The sequence below is a fragment of the Nicotiana tabacum genome, chromosome 19, assembly GCF_000715075.1.
Source record: "Nicotiana tabacum cultivar K326 chromosome 19, ASM71507v2, whole genome shotgun sequence".
NCBI lineage: Eukaryota > Viridiplantae > Streptophyta > Magnoliopsida > Solanales > Solanaceae > Nicotiana > Nicotiana tabacum.
The window spans coordinates 30,165,261-30,188,013 of record NC_134098.1 but is presented as its reverse complement, the minus strand read 5'-3'; the positions used below and the strand labels follow the sequence as shown (position 1 = coordinate 30,188,013).

The following is a 22,753-nucleotide window of genomic DNA, read 5'->3' as shown; positions in this document are numbered from 1 at the left end:
ATTAGAATTATCAAAATTTTATTCCGAAGTCGTTTGCTTAAAGTCAAACTCCGGTCAACTCTTTTCATTTAAGCTTCAAAAATGAGAATTGTTCTTTCAATTTAAATTCTGAATCTTCTGAAAATCAAACGACCGCACACGCAAGTCGTAATACGTATTACGAAGTTGCTCGGGACCTTAAGTAGCTGAATGTGGCATATATTCTTAAAATGACAAGTCGGGTCGTTACACCACCTTTTCCCGAATAACTTCATTCCTAATCTTATCCAATCGGGTATGCCCACACATCCACCTCAACATCCTCATCTCAGCTACTTTTAGCTTCTGGGTATGAGAGTTCTTGACCGGCCAACACTCTGCTCCATACAATATAGTCGGTCTAACTACAACCTTGTAGAACTTACCTTTAAGTCTCAACGACATATTCTTATCACACAAGACACCGGAAGTGAGGCTCCACTTCATCTATCCTGCTTCGATATGATGTATGACATCTTCATCAATCTCCCCGTTACCTTGTATTATAGATCCAAGATACTTGAAACTACCTCTCTTGAGGATGACTTGCGTATCAAGCCTCACCTCCATATCCCCTTCATGGGTACTGATGCTGAACTTGCACTCTAAGTATTCCATCTTAGTCCTGCTCAACTTAAAACCCTTAGACCCTAGGGTCTGCCTCTAAACCTCCAGCCTCTCGTTAATACCACCCCGCATCTCGTCAATTAAAACTATGTCATTAGCAAATAACATACATTATGACACCCCAACTTGAATGTGTCTCGTCAATGCGTCCATTGCCAAGGAAAATAGGAATGGACTAAGAGCTGATCCTTGGTGCAACCCCATCATATTCGAAAAGTGTTCCGAGTATCATCCTGTTGCCCTAACCCTAGTCATACATGCCTCCAAGCATTGCCAGAACACCTCTCTCGGCACTTTGTCATATGCTTATAGTAAATAAACAAAAGAGAAGGAGTCAAAATTGTGTGTGAAATTTAATTATCGTAAAAATGATTATGATAATAATATGATTTGGGCAAAAAAAAAAATGAACAGAAAAGGAGAAAAAGAGAAAAAAAAGAAGAAAACGAGAAAAAAGAGAAGGAGAAAAAGAATGAAAAAAGAAAAGAAGTAGAGAAACAAAAAAGAAAAGAAGAAAAAGGGGGAAATTATCCATAAAAACCTATCGGTAGTAAAGGTAATTAATTAATAAATGGGTAAGCAAACTAAATAGTTTTGTTTAATTATGCCAGCTAATAAGAAGCCTTACAAAACTAGGTGTAGTTTATAGGTGTCCACCATGTCCAATTTGAAACATTCAGAAAACACAGTCTAAAACCCTAACCCTAAAGCCAAAACACCTCTATGGCATCAATGGTGAGTCCCAGTCCTTAAATCCAATCATATACCCGAAAACGAAGAAGGAAGGAAGCCCCATTTTTTTCTTAATCTCTAAAGGGGCATCTACCAATGGAGACGGATTCATCTGACGAAGATATCTCCAAGAAGGCCGAGGATACGTTACGCAAAGTCACAAGTGGTCCGTTGCCATCTACCATTGGGAAGCTGTCTGGCTCTTCAAGAGGAATACCCACCGATAGAGACTTTCATTTCTACAACAATTTCAGCGAATTCAGGACCCCCATTTCAGAAATCGACAAGAAATCCAAGGAAATCTTGGAGAGAGTCGGGGCATTGTCGCAATTATGGGGAAAACCTATGTCGTTTCCGGGGGAGGATCCGGATGACGTGGAAACCGGAGATTGGCTGGTCCACATAAACGACGACGTGTTTGAGAAACTGGCATCATCCTTGGATGAGTTTAGGTTGTTGAGAGAGAAAGAAGAGGAGAGTGGCGTGAAGAATATGGAGGACGGGTTTCAATTGGTGAGTCGAAAGAAGAATAGAAAAGTAGAACATAATAGTAATGTAAGTAGCGTGGAGAAGGAGAAGGGGGTGAAAGTGGCTACGAAAGTGAAGCCAAAGATTCCGTTTCATATACCAAGCATCCCGAGGCCGCAGGACGAGTATAAAATTATTGTTAACAACAAAAACCAGCCTTTTCAGCATGTTTGGTTGCAGAGGACCGATGATGGTTCCAGGTTTATGCATCCTCTGGTTAGTTCTCTTTTTGAATTTATTTATCTTTCTTCCACATTAATTAATGGTATAGTACCTCATTGTTTTCTTGGACGATCGGGTCCCTTACAGATCTCTTGAAATCTTTGTTGAGGTTTATTTTGTACATAGAAAATGCATTGTACGTTTGTAGAGCTCTCTTGTTTAGTAAAACTTGATGGACCTTGTTTCTAGTTTGAGAAATTTGAGAACCTCTAAGGCAAGACTAAGTGATGCTGATTTTTAGCAACTTTGGTTTTTTGAGGGCAGTTTTTGTCTGTCAATGAAAAAGCAAATAAAATTAGAAAAATCCTTACAGAATAGTGATAACTATTAAACTTTAATCTTGAAGTAGATTAGCTATTTGCTTTTGTTTGAAACTAAAATAAATAAAGAGTGTCACATTTTTGTTACTTCAATTTTCCTTCAATATTTTGATAAATACAATAATATTAAGTGTACAATTGGAACAAAACTTTAACTTTTGGATGATAGCATTGTTTTTAACGTCCTAATAACAATAAGGGATGTTTGTGCAAGGAAATATTAAGCTAGAATATAGTTCTTATATAGCTTGTCAAACTAGAGGAAGTTGTTTAGTTTTGATAAACTAAATATCACCCAATGCTTTTAATGGTGTAGTGTAAGTATTCCATGACGTGGGTTCGTGTTATGTGCTGCAAGGTTTGTGTCATAGTACATGTTCATTTACCAATGTGTGCTCCTACTCCGAAGTTTAAGCAAAATTTTTCTCCATCTTCTTAAGTTGTTGATTTAATCTCAAATAAATAACTAAACAAAGATTTGCGTGCTAATTTCTCTAGCCATGCAATGCAGGAAAAGTTTGCTCCCTCAGACTTTGTTGAGAGTGCTGGCATCATTGAGCCTGTCAAACCTCCTCCATTGGAGATTACCCCATTCAAGTTTGTGGAAGAGGTCAAAGATCTGAAGCAGTTAGCAGCCAAGTTGCGTGCTGTGGATGAGTTTGCGGTAGACTTCTGACTATAGTTTCTTATTTTTGTTGGTTTTTGAGGATGCTATATGAAGATTTGATCTACTTAGAAAATGTGTGTTGTTTGCCTAATTTTAGCATTATTTTGTACTAGCAAGTACGAGACATTAGCTATGCTCGTGCATAGCTGATTGTAGTAAGCTAAATTATTTTCTAGAGATGGCAAAAAGTTACATTCAGCATGCATAATCTGCATCTTGAAGATTGAAGTCTCAAAAGCTATATCTGGATGAGATGTTATGTTGATTTCTGTATTATTTCAAAGCTTATTACCTTGCAAATTTCTTCTTACAATTTAGTGCAAAGCCCCCGTGTAGCAATGCATCTACCTATATGCATAGCTTGACTCGCCCTTTGACACGGAGAAGAAAACTAAAGTTTCTGATTGTTGTTAGATAGAAGAGGACAAATGTTTCAGAATATAAATCTTAAAATTTTAGGTCAGTTGGAATATGCTGCTTTGTCTGTTATTACTAAATGCATGCTGACTTTGATGATCTTGCTAGATTTGGTTGGCATGTAATGTATCTAAGAAAAGTCCAATTAAGATTAAAAGTTTAAATTACTCAGAGGTGCAATAAGTCTGTGGATTGGTGAGAAAAAAAGTCTAGAAACTATACTGCTGAATTTTTTTTAAATAGCCTGGAAAAATATGCTAGACATAATTTGGTATTGCATTACATTGTAGATAAGTTTTCTATCAAGTTGATAACTTTAGGTAAAAAAAGTACTTGGGAAGTCGGTCATGTGATATTTGTTAGATATGTTCTATTATCAGGATAGCCTGAATTATGATATTTGTTACAAAGTTGGTGGAGAAATTATGTGTGTGGAGAGGAAAAACCTTATAGAATTGGGGGGATACAAAACAAACAAGTTTGAGAGTTATATAAATATTTTTTCTAATGATAGTAGTGTTCGGGCTAACTTGCGCGCACCTTCATAATCCACCAGGTGCGAATGTCATAAATTAATTGTAGGTGGGTATCTTATATTGATTCTTTTTAAGAAGGAATTTTATAATTTGATTCTAGAAAGGAACCAACCTGTTATTTTTGAGAATTTTTTGCACAGTCCAGGACTTACGAATTTTACAAAACTATCCTAAAGTTGGAATTTACAGAACATGCTATAAGTATGAGAAATGGAGAAAATAAAGACATGCACAATTTTAATGTATTATTGGGTGTTTGTTCTGTATTTTGTAGAAGTATCGGACCTCCATGGTGCCCCTCCTCTGCAATTTTCCTTGCTATAAGACAATGAAATACAACATGAAGACACAGACAATTTTTTTTTTTTTTTTGCAACTCTAACTACTCATTTCAGCAGCAAATACAGATGAAAGCAAGCTTCTGAAACTCTCTATATGATTTCTGTTGTCTTTTCCTGCATGACATCCTTTGTAGTCACGGGTTCTTGGAAAAGCTGTTATGGTAATCTGGGTTTCAGTACTTCATTCTTGTAAAAGCTGTGCGAGTGTTTGCTGTATGCACTTCTTACCTTCCACTTCCAGCACACAGATGGGGAAGGAGGATAATAATACTTTGAAGCAAGAATGATTAGTTTAGCATTTATTACTGTGTGTCTGAACCAATATTACATGTTTCCAAGGCCTGGTGTTAATTCTTATGATCTGTCTTTGTTTAGGTTGATTTGGAGCATAATCAATATAGATCTTTTCAAGGATTGACATGCTTGATGCAAATATCCACTAGAACTGAAGATTTTGTTGTTGACACTCTGAAGCTTCGCGTTCATATTGGCCCATATCTAAGAGATGTTTTTAAGGACCACATGAAGAAAAAGGTAATTTTCTGAATCTTATGTCATTTCTGTATTTGACAAAGCATTATTGTGACAGCACTTTACTTACTAGGTGATGCATGGTGCTGATCGAGATATTGTGTGGCTTCAACGTGACTTTGGCATATACGTCTGCAATATGTTCGACACTGGGCAGGTTTTTACCTTAACTGTTTTTGAGCCTTGATCTAGAGATAGATTTGAACACACACACACACACACACACACACACACATGTTATATTATATGCATATTATGTATATATATAAATATATCACTATTATTTTACCTATTCTTCTCTTTTCTGAGTTTCTTGTGATTATGGACTACAGAAAAGTTTGTTTTCTGGGGGGAGGGGGTTTCACTGCTATGCAGGGATAAAACGCACATGAGCCAGCTATAACTGTTTGATGGTAGCAGCCTTTTGTTTCTTTTTATGACCCGCAGAACTCACTTTCCTCCTTGTTGGCATAATCAGTTTAATGCAAAGTCCCTAGAATAAATGACAGCCAAAAAGATGCAGGAGGTTTTGCATTTGTCTTTTAAGTAATGTTGTTGTAAATGTTGAATGTGAAATAGTCAGTTCTTGTGCTGATTCAAGATTCCCCATACATACATTCTTACAGAAGACATTACTAAGGAAATGAAAACTGAGATATGATGAAATGACAACTGATTTAATGTTCGACCTCTTTTATGTAAAAAGAACTAGGCTAATATTTTCAAGTGTTCTTTGGAGTGTCCTGAGGGGGATGAGGTGGTGGGAGATGGTCTGTGCATCTTCTATGAAATATGCCGGCATCAATTTTGTTGTGTTTACTTTTGTTTTATATTGTTCGTTGATGGGGGCTGAATGAATAGACGCTAGCATACCCATGACGGAACATTTTCATTGGATTCATGAGGATATTAAAGTTGTACGTTACTACATATTACTATATTATATGCTAAGTTGCTTGGACACGGGTGCGGGTGTCCGACACGGGTACGGATCTAGATATCGGATCCTTCGAAATGTAAATTCTAATATTCGGGGATATGGATCCTAATACGGATACGGGTGCGGGGATCCAGCTATAAATAATTTAAAAAAATAAAAATATAACAATATCTATAAATTATGAGAAATTTTGTGGAATACTTACGTATAACTTGTAAAATGTGGATTTTTTTTGTTCTCAAGTTGTTGATAAGTAAATGATTGATTTCCTAGATAAGGTATGGTATTTTCTTCAAATTTACCCTAGTTTTGGTTCTGATTTCGGGAATCAAATTGTATCTCATCTCGAATTTTCCGTTTGTCGTGGTCAAAGTATCCAAAATTGTTTGACCATATCTAGTACGGATCCCATACCCACAGTCCCACACCCATACTAGGGTCGTGTTGACACGAGTGCGGCACCTAAACTGCCGTGTCGAAGCAACTTAGATTATACGAAAAAAGACCAGTCCCTTTAATATCAGAAATTAGTTATCAGTAACCTCCGTTATACTTTCCTTCACTATCCACCCTTACCGTTACCTATTTTAATATTTTTGCCCCCACAACTATCAGACCATTTTAGTTTGACATGTGGCACGATCTGAAATAACCTAACCATCTACCCATTTACCCCACCCAATCAACCCGACCCGATAGCCCCAATTCAGCAACACCAAGAGGTCCAACAATGTCAATCGCCTCCCTCTTCTCTGATTCCACTGGCACCTCCAATTGTCCCCAAATTTCATTTTAACAAATTTCACCACAAGCTGCAAAGCAGAGTTCAGCCATTCACAATCATTCTTAGGTCCTAAGATATAGAGCAATAACCAACGATATCCTAAATCTATTTCAATCAATATGATCTTCTAGTTATTTATTTTCTGAGCTATAATAACCTTTCAGTTCTAATTGCTCTTTCCCGTTATCCTTTTTTTTCCATTGCCACCACCTCGTCGTGGCCTACTCTCCCCCTGTGTACAGACACGACAAATGTTTAACCACACAATTTCCTTAAGCCATGGTTTACCACCGCCTTCCATGAAAAATAGAGAATTCACAAAAAAATGAGCTAAAATTCCATCTTGGGGGAAAAAGATAGAAAAAGAAAAAAAAAGCACAATCATGGGAAACCATACAACTACAAAGCAATCTTCTATTCAGGGAGGAGGGTGGGGATGTGGTGGTGGAAAATTTTGTTTTACCTCACTCTCTCGAGTCTAATGAAATCTGGTAGTCTGCTTGTACTGGTTATGCTTTTACATTTGCTATCACAAAAAAAAAACAAAAAAATACTCATGCGGGCAGTTCGAGGTTTAAGTTTCAATCTCAAATTCTTTCGTCTGTACAATACACTGCCTTTCTTTGCTTGTGCTGAAATTTGTTAAAGTGGAATTTGAGGGCAGTTGGAGGCGCCGGCGGAATCAGAGAAGAGGGAGGCGATTGACGCTGTTGGACCTCTCTTGGTGTTGCTGAATTGGGGCTATCGGGTCGGGTAAATGGGTAGATGGTTAGGTTGTTTCAGATCGTGCCGCGTGTTTTACTAAAAGGGTCCGTTAGTTGTAGGGGCAAAAATATTAAAATGGGTAACAGTAGGGGTAGATAGTGAAGGAAAGTATAACGGAGGTTACTGATAACTAATTTCCGATAGTAAAGGGACCGATTTGGCCCTTTTCCGTAGATTATATGTACTGGGATTGGCTTTATTGATTAATAAAGTGTTAATATCTGGCTTTGGAAATACAGAACGATAGCTTGTATGCACAAAGACTAAAGAAGCAGTTTTCTACTCACAAGGCGTAAGAAATCAAGATATGAAAAAACTAAAGCACTGACGATTTTCAGCAAAATGAAAGGTGTATTACCATGATTTGTCACTCGATACATATAGGAAAATGTTCTGCACTTCTGCTAATCAGTGTATTTTTGAAGATTTTAGGGTTTACGTCCCTCCTAAGTCATACTTGTCATTTTTTCTCCTTTGTTGGTTTAGCACTTGTAGCTAGCAAAAGCATGTTCGCAGGTCTGCTTTATGCTCTTGTCCTGCTTCTTTTTTAACAATGAGATTGGGTTGTCATGAATCCTTAGTTGTTCATTTTTGGGTATAGTAATATTGATGTTTTCTAAATCCTTAGGCCTCAAGGGTTTTGAAACTGGGAAGAAACAGCTTGGAGTATCTGCTACAACATTTTTGTGGAGTTACGGCAAACAAAGAGTATGGCCTTCCTGTAATTACTACTTTTCTAATCATATCCTGGATATCATCCTCCAATTATTAGATGAAAAACGAAAAGAAATCTCATCACCCCTGCCTTCTGTAACAAATAAATGGATTTTTTTCCTAAGATATCAAATAATGGATGGTGGAATGCCAACAATTAAATGGATTTTTTTTCTAAGATATCAAATAATGGATGATGGAATGCCAAAAGGAATAATGCTATTGTTTTCCTCATATATTTTTTGCAGGTATCAGAATGCAGATTGGAGATTACGCCCACTTCCTGTAGAGATGATGAGGTATGACATGTCTCATTCTCTAGTTTCCTTAAGACCGCTTCATATTATAGTTGTGAATGTTTATCTCTTATATATATATATATATATATGCATACACTCACTCACACACACACACTCCCTCCGTTTCAATTTACGTGACGTAGTTTGACTCGGCGTGGAGTTTAAGATTAAAAAGAAGACTTTTGAAACTTGTGGTGTTAACAGTTTAAAGGGTAAAAGATTTGTGAGGTCATAACATTTGTGTGACTATAAAACTTCTCATTAAGGGTAAAATAGAAAGTTTAAAGATAAATTGTTTCCAACTATAGAAAATTGTCTTTCTTTCAGGAACGGTCTAATAAGAAAAGTGTATCACATAAATTGAAGCTGAGGGAATAGTTATGAATATTGCATATTTTGTTAGTTTGAGGTGTTAAATTTTTTTGGGCATCTGATGGACCTTTTCTTCCCAGTACGTGCAGAGTAAATATGATAATGCTCTTTCTTCTTATTTTTAATGTAGATAACTTTGGATTAATATTACCATGTGAGATACTTGATACCAGTGTGAACCACCTTTGTTTAAAATCTACTGTACTTATAGGTACAATTCTTAGGAAAAGGTACGCATTTATATCTAGTGTAGTTACTTATTAGAAAGTTAAAATGTACCACAAAATGACGGTTGGACATTTTAATATCGGGCTTACTTATGATCGAGGCGACTTTAGATAATTTTAGATGTAAATGCGACTATGTAGCTTCATGTCACTTTGATGGTGAAATAAGGAGAATAAACTTCCATAGATATGTTTTCTAGTTACGTGCCAATCCTTTAAGGATTTGCATATTCTTAGGGACTTAATGATGGTGATTCAGATGATCTTCCAGATTACTGATTCATTTAACTGCTCCGTCTCTGTGCATGATTGCTTCTTCCTCTAATATTATATTTTGGACTCTGGAGTATGACATATTTTCGGTGGATTATCTCTCTTTTCTTCCCTCGTCTTGCACAAGACTCTCATACTTCTTCCATTTTGAATTGCTTAGAGGCTTTCTTTGGTCTTTTTCTTGTAGTAGATACAAGAGAAAGACAAACAACAGTTAGTGGTGTGAGCCTAATAGATTAGTGTCACCTGTTCCATCTAAGCCGCTCAGTGAGACTCATTTTCAAATTCTTACTGTTTGCTTTACATCAAGAAGCTTTAGTGACTGCCTTCATCAAAAAAAGAAGCTTTAGTGACTGCAGTTGGATTTTTTGTACGCTACATTACTTTGGACTATGAGGAAGCTTCTTGTTAATTATGCGAAATTCTTGAAGTTCTTTGAAGATATTCTGTTTGGTGAAGTGCTAGGCTTTTCCCAGAGTGCCTAGATCAATAGTTGTCTTCATTTTGGAGGAGGATGAGGGGTGGGGTACTGTTGTATTGTCACCGATATAGTGCTATAGATCCTTTTAATGAGATATTATCGACTGTTTAAATCATTCTTCAGTGTTTTTCCTTTCATTCCTTCATGTAGCTTTTCTCTTTCTTAGTTGCTCAAGGTTTTCATCCAAATGATCCTTTATTGAAATAGCCTAAACATTTGATAAAAGACTTACCAAACACAACTTGAACATAACTAGAAATGAGAGATTCAATTGTCATCTGTAATAGAGAGCTGAGAATGTTATTGACATGAATGCAAGCATCACTCAAGCTTTTAAGAACATCAGATGTGGAAGTTGTTGTGAAATATGCTCATGCCCATAGCCTACTGATCCATTTATTTATTTCATTGTAAAAATTCAAGGACAGCAACTGATTATTGCTGATGGAGTCTCATGTTTACTTGGTGGTTGCCCTGGTGGACGACTCAATGACATTTTGGCTGTAATTTAAAATAATGCCATATTGGATGATGCATGGAGAAGAGTTCAATCATTCTGGGTCTGCGTTAATCTGGTGTTTTTAAACTACTTTTTGGTGACTATCATTTTCTACTCAATCAATCAGGACTGTATGATTATGTGTTGGTGTTACTAAATGGAACATTTCCTATATTTTGTAGTGATTTTCGGTCTATGCTTATTGTTCTTTGTTTATTACCCATAAGCATACAAGTTTTTTGGTTAATTATGGATTCTTGTCCTTATTACTCAATTTCGCGCATATACTGTAGATATGCTAGAGAAGATACACACTATCTCTTGTACATTTATGACGTTATGAGGATGGAATTGCTCTCTTCGTCTGCTGACATTGAATCTCCTGATGCTTCTCTATTAGAGGTGAGTATCTGTGTTTTTGTTTCCTGTGTTGCTCCAGGCATCAGATTTTTCCTTCTTTCCTTGTAAAATAAGCATCTTTTAGTGTTTAGAAATCATTTATATGTCATGCTAGGCTTAACCTTTTTTCTTTTTCTTTTTAATACTCCCTGTTTTCCACTTTATACGACACTATTACTATTTGAAGAGTCAAACAAGATTTTCTTTGACTCTAACTTCTCACATATTTTGAAAATAATTGTAATCATAAATATTATAAATGAAAAGTACTTTTGAACTAGTTGCTAATTATGTACACATTTTATTTTAAAAAGATTAAAAAACTGATGCTCAAATGGAGAACAAGACATGAAGGTTTGACTCTCGGGAGTACCTTCATTATTTAAAATGGAGAGTAATAATTATTGGGAAACATGTTGGCTAGACTTGCAGAAACTCGCACGAGCTACTGTTTCACGTTGTTTCAACTTCCGATCAAATTGATGGAAGTTATATATCTTAAATGTGTCTTACAAGTTAGTATAATTTTATCACGTCTCAGAGAGTTTAATGACCAGGTAATCTATTTTGTTTTTCTTCTGTTTGTCTAAGATCTGCTATTGCATGCAGGTGTACAAGCGCAGTTATGATATATGCATGCAGCTGTATGAAAAAGAACTTTTGACTGATAGTTCATATCAACACATATATGGGTATGGTTTTCACCAGTTATTTTCAATATTTCACGGACTATGAAGTTATGTTCTACATTAACATTCTCCCATATCCCATGGACTGAAGAGATTTTTTTAACTATTGATTTGGTAATCTTTCATTCTGCATCTCTTTCATTGTTTTTTTTGTTTGTTTTGACGTTTACGGCAAACTCTTTCAAATGCAACTGCAGATTACAGGGAGCTGGATTCAATGCTCAGCAGCTTGCAATTGTTGCTGTGAGTTTTTGCCTACCCACTGGTCGTATTATTTTTTGATTGTGGGCTGGTGGTACTAGTCGGTTCTTGGCATTTCTTTTGACCCAACATCTGGAAATTTCAGGGGCTGTATGAGTGGAGAGATGTTATTGCCCGAGCAGAAGATGAGAGTACTGGCTATGTTTTGCCGAACAAAGAACTTCTTGAAATTGGTATGTTTAAAAAGTTGTTCTCTTCCTATGTACTGGTGCTCATAGGCTGCAGATGTTCTAAACATAGTACTCTGTTGCAAAAGCTAAGCAGATGCCTCTTACCACAAGCAAATTAAAGCGATCGATGAAATCAAAGCACCCATATGTTGAGCGTAATCTTGGTGCTGTTGTCAGCATCATTAGGCAGTCTGTTCAAAATTCGGCTGCATATGAAGCAGCTGTGGAACTTCTGAAAGAAAGGCGCTTAGAATTAGTAAGTAATGAGTTGACACATTTTGTTTGTCTAATTCGTCTCGGTGGCCAAATTCTTTTCCCTCTCTTTTTGGTTAGGCGCCAAGAATAAAAAAGAAAGAAACCAGTTTCTCTAAAGCAGATGACACAACCTTGCTTCGTGTGATTTTCTGGATTTATCAAAGCAATAATGCCAAATTCGTTTTCTTAATCTTACTTTGCATGTAAAAGGGTGGATTCTGTGCCAGTGACTCGCAGATGATTTACTTTGTTTCTCTGCATGTTAGATTATATGATATTCTAAGTAGTGTCTAGAATTTGGTAAACCATCTTAATTTTAGAACTATCCTTGTATGTTCAAAACACAACCAATTATTATTCGTCCTAAGTATGGTCTACATTTTGTGCAGCCAGCTGAAGAAGACATTGTGGCTACTGAGGGCGCTGAAATGTTAGTTGAAACTTCTGAGCCACTGAAAGCAGCAACAGGGGCAGAAACTTCAATTGTTTGTAGTTCACCTGAAAGTGCTGTCACCAAAGTTGGTTTTAATGGACCCGGTGACACCTCTGAACATCGTAGTGAGCATGGTGGTTTAAGAGCTACTTCTTCAGGACAGGTTGGCGAACACCTGTCTGAGTCGGTTTCCATCCTTCTAGAGCGCTAGATTCTTTCTTCGCATGGTGATTTACATAGATGCTTCTTATTTTAGGTTGAAGTAACTATTCAGGCAATTAAGAAACCCAGCCGTGGTCTTGGGATGTTACTAGGGAGTGCAGCAAAGAGGAAGCTGCACCCTGATAAAAAAGTATCCTCTGCAACCTTGAATTATGATTTATCTGTTTCTTATTAAGTAGCCTACACTGTTGCATTGTCATATACTAAGCTTCGGAAGTCCAAATTGCTGTAATTAGTTGGACACACTTCATGTACTTCTTTCCTCTATAGCTCAGTTCAATTATGTTGATGCTTCCCCCGAATTGTTTAAACAAGCAGGAGCAGGAAGAGATCCAAGTGCAGCAGATCAAGTCTTCGGTGAGCCTTCCATTCCATGCATTTTCAGGCAGGACTGAACAGTTGCAGCAAGCTGCAACAGCACCTGCTAAAACATTACAAATTAACCATAGAGAGGAACCTGTTGCTACTAATTCCAAGTTAGATGTTATAACCCTGGACACTGATTCAGATGACGGGAAATCATTAAAAGGTGAGCTATCAATTGGAGAACAGGAAAATTCCTTTGCCATGCCGGTAGCTACTTCAAAGTTAGAAGATGTTATCTTACTGGACACTGATTCAGATCTTGAGGGATCAGTCAAAGATGACTCAGAAGCTGCTAACAATCCACCTGAGTGTGGGGAAAACAAAATTGCAGGTTCTGCTGAGGAGATGGATGAAGGGGATGAGAACATGTCCCTGTGTGATCTTTCCTCTAGCTTCAAGAAGTGTTTCCATTCAATAAGTCAAAAGAGTAAGGCGCAGCTCACTGAGAAAGCACAAGCACATGAAGGCCAGTTGAAAGTCCAGCCTTTTGACTACGAAGCAGCAAGGAAGCAAGTGTTATTTGGAGAAGATCCAGGTAAAAAAAAGCCGGAAACTGAAGGTGATGAGCATCGTAGGAGTAGGACTGGTAAAGGTGATAAGAAGAAGGATTTACTCTTAGGTCAGCCGCCAAATATTGAAGGGACAGCAGAGTTCCAGCAAGGTAGAAGGCGTCAAGCTTTTCCAGCTACTGGAAATCGAAGCTATACTTTCCGTTAGAAGTTAAAAAACTTTATGAGCTCGTAAGTGAAGCACTTTGTCTATGAAGCAGAGCAACCTCATCTTGCTTGCTTTTGGCAAAGTTTTGGTCAGTACTTTTGGCTCTAGCGAAAGGAAGGAGAAATCATTATTCAATGTTTATAGGATGAATGTAAAAATTTGGATTTAGTTTCAGTATTATTGTTAATTTGCATTTACTGTGTGGGTGCAGTATTTTATAGAGGTGTAGTGCCTTATATACTATGCATCCCCCTCCATGCTAAACTCTAGGTGTGGAGAAGAAGGTATAAGGGATTTTATGAGCTATGTCGGCAATGATCAACCAGATGCTCTTGCAAGTTACTCCCTCCGTTTCAATTTATGTGAACCTATTTCCTTGTTGGTCCGTTTAAAAAAGAATGACCCCTTTATAAATTTGGAAACAATTTAGCTTAAACTTTCAATTCTACCTTTAATGAAAAGTTTTTATAATCACACAAATACTCTGGATCCTTTTTTGATTTGTTTAGGATCACAAATTTCAAAAGTTTCATTATTTTTTAAACTCCGTGCTCAGTCAAACAGGTAATGTAGTAAGAAGACAGCATGATAGTACCCTTTCCTTTTATTTTGAGAAAGACGGAGCTTATATTAAATACTAGTACAGTTTCATATTACGTCCCATAGTAGTGCTGCTTAGAATATTAAAGTTTCCAAATGATGCTAGCCTATTACAATCACCTTTTGATATACAACAACAACCCAGTAAAATTTTACTAATGGGGTTTGGGGAGGGTAGTGTATACGCAGACCTTACCCCTATCCCAAAGGAGTAGAGAGGCTGTTTTCGAAAGACTCTCGGCTCAAGAAAACAAAAAGACAAAAAGGACAAGGAGACAATATTAGTATTACCACAACAATCATAGGAAAAATAGGAACACTATGAAATGCAGAAGAAAGATGCAAAGCAAAAGCGATAGCTAGTAAATAGGACATGCACTGAAAAGCGAAGTAGTAAAACACAACATTGTCACTAGCTATCTTAGACAAAAACCCTACATGGCTAGTCCCACAATGGTACGAAGTAAGTCAAGACTCAACTACATCCTAACCTACAACTTTAATACTCGACCTCCACATCTTCCTATCAAGTGTCATGTCTTCGGAAATCTGGAGCCTCGCCATATCCTGTCTGATCACCTCTCCCCAATACTTCTTAGGCTGTCCTCTACCTCTTCTCGTGCCCTCCACAACCAGATGCTCACAGCTCCGTACCGGAGCATCGAGCTTCTCCTTCTGATATAGTTTTCGACAAAATGTATCCATGCTACTTCTAATAAGAATATTATAACCTATTTGGCCAAGCTTTTAAAATTAGTTTATTTTGAGGAGTGCTTTTCTCAAAGGTACGTTTGGTGAGAAGCAGTTTGCGTTTGGCTAATTAATTTGAAAAGCACTCTTGAACAACAATTAATGTTTGACCAAGCTTTTAAAAAGTGCTTCTAAGTGTATTTTCTTAAAGAGTGTTTTTCAAAAAAGGTATTTTTAGGGAGAAACTACTTTTGTCTGCTTCTCCAAAATCGCTTCTGCTTCTACTCAAAAATACCTTTTGTTTTTCTAAAAGCTTGGCCAAACAATTCAACTTTGAAAAAAAACTAATTTTTTAATTAAAAAAAAGTGCTTTTGGCCTCGGAGAAGCTTCACCAAACATGCTATTACATTGGTAGGGGCATATCATAGTGCATAATATTATCTAGGCCAATTACATAGACAGACACTGGAACTTGGCAGCACTTTTCATTTTGATACTTAAAGTTAGTCTATTTTCTATTGGACACTGGAACCCATCTCAAATTGCGCCAAATAAACAGAAAACGACGATATGGCAAAAAAAGTGTTTCTTACTCTCCTTATAAGCGCATGAATGAATCTATAATAATAATTTTTTTAATTCCCTTAAAAATTTCAAATTTCTATCTCCATTGTTGCCACCATCCTCCCGCTATTGACACCACTGCCGCGATCTTTTTTTTTTTTTTTTTCCAGATTTGACCATCGCCACCATTAGCAATCAGACTCAAATTTTTACCTTAAATTAATCAGTTTCTTCAATCTTTTATATTTACCCACTTTCTTCTTCTTCTCTTGAAATTCTCTCAAAGTCTGGTGTATAAAAATATGGGAAGGGGATATGGAATAATGAAGGGGGAAGAGGAATCTGAAATTTGTGAATAACTGAAAATGGGTGGGAGTGGGGGCGGGGAAGGTCCTGCAAGAAGACTAAGAAGAAAGGGCACGAGTGACATCGACGATGAGATTGGAGATGCCGGGGTGGGGGGACCATGGCAGGTTGGGGATGAAAGGGGGTATTGTCTTTTTCTTTTCTCAAAAAAGTTTTTTTTGTGTCAAAGCCACACATTTTTTTTATTTGGACTAATTTGCCATATCATGCGTGTGTAATCTACACAATATATCCTTTTGACTGGTTCGTACTTTTGTGTTTAACTGGCACTGTTTGAAATGCGTTCCAGTGTCTAATAGTAAATAGATTAACTTTAAGTGTTAAAAAAAAGTGCTGCCAAGCTTTGGTACATGTCTATATATTTGGCCTATTATCTAGCTTGACTTCTTGAGAGCTTCATTTGATAAAGTATGGGCTACTTGCTTTTCTTGCCTAAAGTTATGCCTGATTACCGGCCACACCTGGCACAACAACCACCTGCAATCAGTAATAATATTAGTGTTAGCTGGATATCCAATTCTTAAGTATTTAATTGCATCAGTGTCCAACTTTATTTTGAGAGGCATCAAATTTAAATCTAATGTAACTTGTAGACCCTGCCCTAATGCTAACAATTATGCTTGTACTGGTGTTGAAGCATGAGTTTTGCGTGCAAAACCTATTACTTAAAACTCCTCCTATATCACATTGCAACAAATTACTGGAGAAGGAACCGCTAGTATTTAATTTGTACTAACCTGATGGTGTTTTAACTATCTAATACTTATTGTGCTCGTCTTAAGTATATTTGATAACCTGGCTGTCACGATCCAAAATTTCCCTTAAGGTCGTAATGGCGCCTAGCCGAACTTACTAAGCAAGCCAACCCGATGATAATAAATAAAATCTATTTTTATTATTTAACAGAGATATATAGCAATAAAAGATAGAAATAGTCTCAAAAATAGTGATAGTATCTAATAACACCACAAGCAAGGCCTAAACACGGCCAATACAATACGCCTCTAAGACTATGTGGCACAAGTACACGAGTAAACTACGGAAATGAGATCAAGTTTGTATACATGTGAAGCTGTCTGAAGTAGAATAAAATACAAATATAATAAGGAACTGGGAGTCGGGAATTGCAAAGTAGATCAATCAAGTGTAGCTCACCCTAAGTCTCCGTAAGATCTCCTAGCCCAATCGTGAAGCTCTGCTAGGACCCACATGAGGATTTGCAAAAATAATGTGCAGAAGCGTAGTATGAGTACACTACAGTCGGCACCCAGTAAGTATCATGTCTAACCTCGAAGAAGTAGTAGCGAGGCTAGATGCTTCTGGATACATACCACACAAGTATAATAATAGAATTTAATAACTGAACAATAAGTAATATCATGAAAGACAAGAGTCACAGATATTAACGGATAATCATGCTTTTCTAGCATAGAATAACCTTATCGCTTCTCAGATATAACAATGAAAGATTACACGCTCAAGTAACGGAGCCGAGACTCCCAATTAGCATATAATGATGTCAAGTACCAATTTAAAATAAACTAAATACTTCAAAATGAATCAATAATAAGAATGCATGCTCAACCGGTACAAGATCCATGTACCCTCATACAAAATTCATGTATCACATAACGCGATACAAATTCATGTATCGATCCGGTACAAAATTCATGTACTGACCATGCTCACAGGGCCCAAAGTAGTATGAGTTATCACCTGACTCGGGAGGGACAGATCCAAATCCAAGCGCAAGAGGGGTATAATAGCATCCTTTATAAATCAATATCCGATCATCATGTCCAATGTGCCATAACTGTTTCTCACCCGCGCGCTTACCCCTCGTGCCAAAATTCTCATGTCCAAATCACCTATTCATTATTGAAAATATATATATGCATATGCTCAAGAATTATAGATAGAAGGTGCCCAAGGACTTAATAAATATCATACGGATATGTGCCCATAAAATCTCCATGTGACTACGGATAATTATGCATTTTCAACATATTAAGAATAAGTTTCCATGCCTTCACAATTAGTCATAAGCGTAGGCATAATTTCTAATATGAATAAGAGAGCAAACATAGTCACATAAGCCAAATAAATCATGAATCGAATGAGCATATAATCAAACAAAGCTTGGAATATTCCAATTTCTACCCCTGGTTATGATATAAACACGGTAAATGCATATACACTTGCCACAACGTATATACACTACCACCAATACCTTAAACACATAACAAACAAGTTAATCCTAGGGCTCTCCCTGTTAACAAGGTTAGCCAAGAGACTTACTTCCACCCGGTAGCCTCTAATCTCCCAAAAATAGCATTTTCTCTCAAATCAACATCCGAACGAGTCAAATCTATCCAAACACAACTCAATAACGTCAAAAAAGGCCATATAAATCGAACCCAAACAAGTCCTCCTCCCGGAACCCGACAAAATTCACGAATCTCGAACATCCATTCCAATACGAGTCCAAATATATAAGTTTCATCCAAATCCGACTTCAAATCGGGATTCAGATCTCCACCTTTCACTTCAGAATTTTTTTGCCAAAACCTCTAATTTTTCTCACTTAGATTCACCAAATGCAAAAATCAAAGGTAAAATCATAAGTCAAGAACACTTGCCCAATCCAAGCGGGTGAAAATTGCCTAAACAATTGCCTCAATCCGAGCTCCCAATATCAAAATATGATAAAATGAGTAAAAGTCTCGAAAAAGACATCTTAGAGCATTACCCAGTTAAACCCTTCGAGAAGCCGACATGTGCCTTGTATTTGCGGAGCACAAAATCATTGCTAGAATAAAAATCTCCTTCTCGAACGCGACAGGAGCATCGCGAACGTGAAGGCCAAAGGCTCCCTTCCCTTCGCCAACGCGCCCGGCAGCCTCGCGAACGCAAAAGCCTGTTGCATAGTACCACTCCCTTCTTCGCGAACGCAACTGCCTTACGCGAACGCGAAGAGCAAACCTTCCAGCTCCAAATCCCTTCATTGTGAACGCGATGCTCCTACGCGAACGTGAAAGACATCAGACACCAGCAAAAATCTGATATCCAAAACACATGAAAATGGTCCGAAACCATCCCGAAACATAGCCGAGCCCCCCGAAACCCCATCCAATCACACCAACAAGTCCAAATACCTCCACCAAACTTATCCAAATTCTCAAAACATAAGTTATAATATTAAATCCAAGAATCGACGATCCAAACACATATTAAGCTTCTCTTAAGTTCATTAACTTCCAAATTTCAAACCAAGCGTCCGATTCAAGCCTAATCAATGCGAATTAAATCCAAATTTTACACAATTTTCGAATGATATAACGAACCTATTCCAACTCTCGGAACAACAAAGCAAACCCGATAACACCAAAGTCGACTCCAGGTCAAACCTATGAACCTTCCAAACCTTCGAATTTTTAACTTTCTCCAAATAGAGCGAAATCAACATACGAACCTCCAAATCCAAATCCGGGCATACATCTAAGTCCAAAACCATCATACGAACCTATTGGAACCATAAAAACATCATTCTGAGATCTTTGATATAAAAGTCAAACCTCGGTCAACTCTTACAACTTAAGCTTCCATAAATGACATTAAGTGTTCCAAATTACTCGGGAACCTTGCCAAACCAACCAACCCAGCAAGTCACAAAACAACAAACATACATACGGAAAACATCAAATAGAGGAACGAGGCTCAAATACACAAAATAACCGGCCGAATCATTTTATTCTTCCCCTCTTAAACAAACGTTCGTCCTCGAACAAGTTTAGAAATATACCTGGAATATCAAAAAGATGTGGATATCTGCTCCACATATCATGCTTGGTCTCCCAAGTTGCCTCCTCAAGCGGTTGACCTCTCCACTGAACCTTCACCGATGCAATATGCTTCGGTCTTAATTTCCGAACCTACCTATCCAAAATGGCCACTGGTTCCTCCTCATAAGACAAGTTCTCATCTAACTGCACCGAACTGAAATCTAACACATGTGATTAATCCTCATGATACTTCCAAAGCATGAAACATGAAACACCGGATGAACTCCGGACAAAGTTGGGTGGCAAAGCAAGCCTGTAAGCTACCTCACCCACTCTCTCAAAAACATCAAATAATGTACCGAGGGCTCAACTTGACCTTCATACCGAACCTCATCATGCCTTTCATAGGTGAAACTCTGAGAAGAACTCTCTCACCCTCAATGAAAGCCACATCGCGAACCCTCCTATCAACATAACTCTTCTGCCTGGACTGCGCTATACAAAGCCACTCCTAAATCAATTTCACCTTCTCCAAAGCATCACAAACTAGATTAGTGCCCAACAACCTAGCCTCCCCAGGCTCAAACCTACCAACTGGAGAACGACATCGCCTCCCAAATAAGACCTCGTACAGGGCCATCTGGATACTTGATTGGTAGCTATTATTGTAGGTGAACTCTGCTAATGATAGAAACTGATCCATCTAGCCTCCGAAATCAATGACGAAGGCTCTCAGCATATCCTCCAAAAATTTAATGGTACGCTCGGACTGTCCGTCCGTCTAAGGATGAAATGCCGTACTCAACTCAACCTGCGTGCCCAGCTCTCCAAAATTGGGATGTAAACTGAGTGCCTCGATGAAATGATAGGCACAAGCACACCATGCAGGCGAACAATCTCTCTAAGATAAATCCGTGCCAACTGCTCAGAAGTTTAGGAAGTCATGACCGGAATGAAATATGTAGACTTGGTCAGTCTGTCCACAATGACCGACACAACATCAAATCTCCTCAAGGTCTGTGGAAACCCAACCATTAAATCCATAGTGATATGCTCCCACTTCCACTCCAGTATATCTAACCTTTGAAGCAAACCACTCGGTCTTTGATGCTCATACTTAACTTGCTGGCAGTTCAAACACCGTGCAACATGCTCAACGATGTCCTTCTTCATCCTTCTCCACCAATAATGCTACTTCAAGTCATGATACATATTCATAGCACCCGGGTGAATAGAATACCGCCAACTGCGAGCCTCTTCAAGGATCAACTCCCTCAAACCATCCACCTTCAGAACATAGATCTGACCTTGAAGCCTTAACACCCCATCATCACCAATAGGCACTTCCTTGGTACCACCTCGTTGCACCGTGTCCGTAAGGACAAGCAAGTGGGGATCATCATATTGACACACCTTAATGTGATCAAACAATGACAATTGTGACATAACACAAGCAAGTACCCTGCTGGGCTCTGAAATATTCAACCTTACAAACGTGTTGGCCAAAGACTGAACATCCATAGCTAACGGTATCTCCATATCTGGTATAAAGTCCAAACTCCCCATGCTCTCTGCCTTTCTACTCAAGGCGTCAGCTACTAGATTGGCCTTCCCCGGATAATAAAGAATGGTGATATCATCAACAACTCCAATCATCTCCGCTGCCTCAAATTCAAATCTTTTTATTTAAATAGATGTTGGATACTCCGGTGATATGTATATACCTCACAGACATGCCATATAAGTAATGCCTCCAAATCTTGAGCGCATGTACAATAGCAGATAACTCCAAATCGTGCACCGGGTAGTTCTTCTCATGAGGCTTCAGCTGGCGCGACGCATAGGCAATCACTTTATTGTCCTGCATCAATAGACATCCAATACCAACCCTAGAAGAATCACAATAGATCGTATATGATCCCGATCCTAAAGGCAAAACCAATACTAGAGTCGTAATCAATGCTATCTTGAGCTTCTGAAAGCTCTCCTTACACTCATTTGACCATCAGAACGGAGCGTTCTTCTTAGTAAACTGAGCCAATGGGGCTACAATAGATGAAAACCCCTCCACAAAGGGGCAAAAATACCTAGCTAAGCCTAAGAAACTCTAGATCTCAGTAGCGGTAGAAGGTTTGGTCCAACTATGAACTGCCTCAATATTCTTCGAATCCACATTAATCCCATCACTAGATACCACAAGACCCAAGAATTCCACCGAGTCTAGCCAAAACTCACACTTGGAGAATTTAGAATATATCTTCTTCTCCCTCAAAATCTGGAGCACAATTTTCAGCTGCTGTATGTGCTCCTCAGCGCTATGGGAGTACACCAATATATCATCAATGAGCACAATAACGAAAGAATCCAAATACGGCTAAACACACTGTTCATCAAATGCATGAAGGCTACTGGGGCATTAGTCAGCCAAAAAGACATCACTAAAAACTCATAGTGCCCATAGCGAGTTCTAAATGCAGTCTTGGGAATGTCTGAAGACTTGATCTTCAACTGGTGATACCTTGATATCAAATACCTTTGAGAACACCCTAGTACCTAGAAGCTGGTCAAATAAATCAAAAATGCGAGGTGGTAACCTTGTTCAATTGCCTGTAGTCAATACAATCCTCATGGAACCATCCTTCTTCTTCACAAACAACACTGGCGTACCCCACGGTGATACACTAGGCCCGATGAACCCCTTATCTAACAACTCTTATAGTTGTTCTTTCAGTTCCTTCAACTCTGTTGAAGCCATGCAATACAATGGAATTGGCATGGGCTGAGTGCTCGGCACTAAGTCAATGCCAAAATAAATATCCCTATCGGGTGGCATGCCCGATAGGTATGCTGAAAACACATCTGAAAACTCCCTCATAACCGAAACTGACTCAACGGTAGAAGTATCAGCACTAACATCTCTCACAAAGGCTAAGTACGCCAAACAC

At 38.1% G+C, this 22,753-nt stretch overlaps 2 protein-coding genes across 2 annotated transcripts; one reads left to right on the top strand and one right to left on the bottom strand.

The window, feature by feature from the left end:
* Positions 1-1,094: 1,094 nt before the first annotated feature.
* On the top strand, positions 1,095-14,147 carry LOC107823544 (protein RRP6-like 2). Its single transcript, XM_016650223.2, has 14 exons — positions 1,095-2,121; positions 2,959-3,111; positions 4,784-4,942; positions 5,013-5,096; positions 8,057-8,136; positions 8,391-8,441; positions 10,587-10,695; positions 11,302-11,384; positions 11,579-11,624; positions 11,728-11,815; positions 11,899-12,068; positions 12,457-12,663; positions 12,757-12,852; positions 13,041-14,147. The coding sequence occupies exons 1-14, from the start codon at positions 1,474-1,476 to the stop codon at positions 13,803-13,805; spliced, it is 2,739 nt and encodes a 912-aa protein (XP_016505709.2). The 5' UTR covers positions 1,095-1,473; the 3' UTR covers positions 13,806-14,147.
* A 6,852-nt stretch (positions 14,148-20,999) lies between these two features.
* Positions 21,000-21,464, bottom strand: LOC142173425 (uncharacterized). Its single transcript, XM_075239012.1, has one exon. It carries the CDS (start codon positions 21,462-21,464, stop codon positions 21,000-21,002), a length of 465 nt encoding a protein of 154 aa, XP_075095113.1.
* Positions 21,465-22,753: the final 1,289 nt, after the last annotated feature.

Coding starts and splice junctions, on each gene's coding strand:
- LOC142173425 (XM_075239012.1), bottom strand. CDS start 21,464: ATGATTGGAGTTGTTGATGATATCACCATTCTTTATTATCCGGGGAAG.
- LOC107823544 (XM_016650223.2), top strand. CDS start 1,474: ATGGAGACGGATTCATCTGACGAAGATATCTCCAAGAAGGCCGAGGAT. Junction 8,442..10,586: donor CTTCCTGTAGAGATGATGAG/GTATGACATGTC, acceptor CATATACTGTAG/ATATGCTAGAGAAGATACAC. Junction 12,664..12,756: donor GAGCTACTTCTTCAGGACAG/GTTGGCGAACAC, acceptor TTCTTATTTTAG/GTTGAAGTAACTATTCAGGC.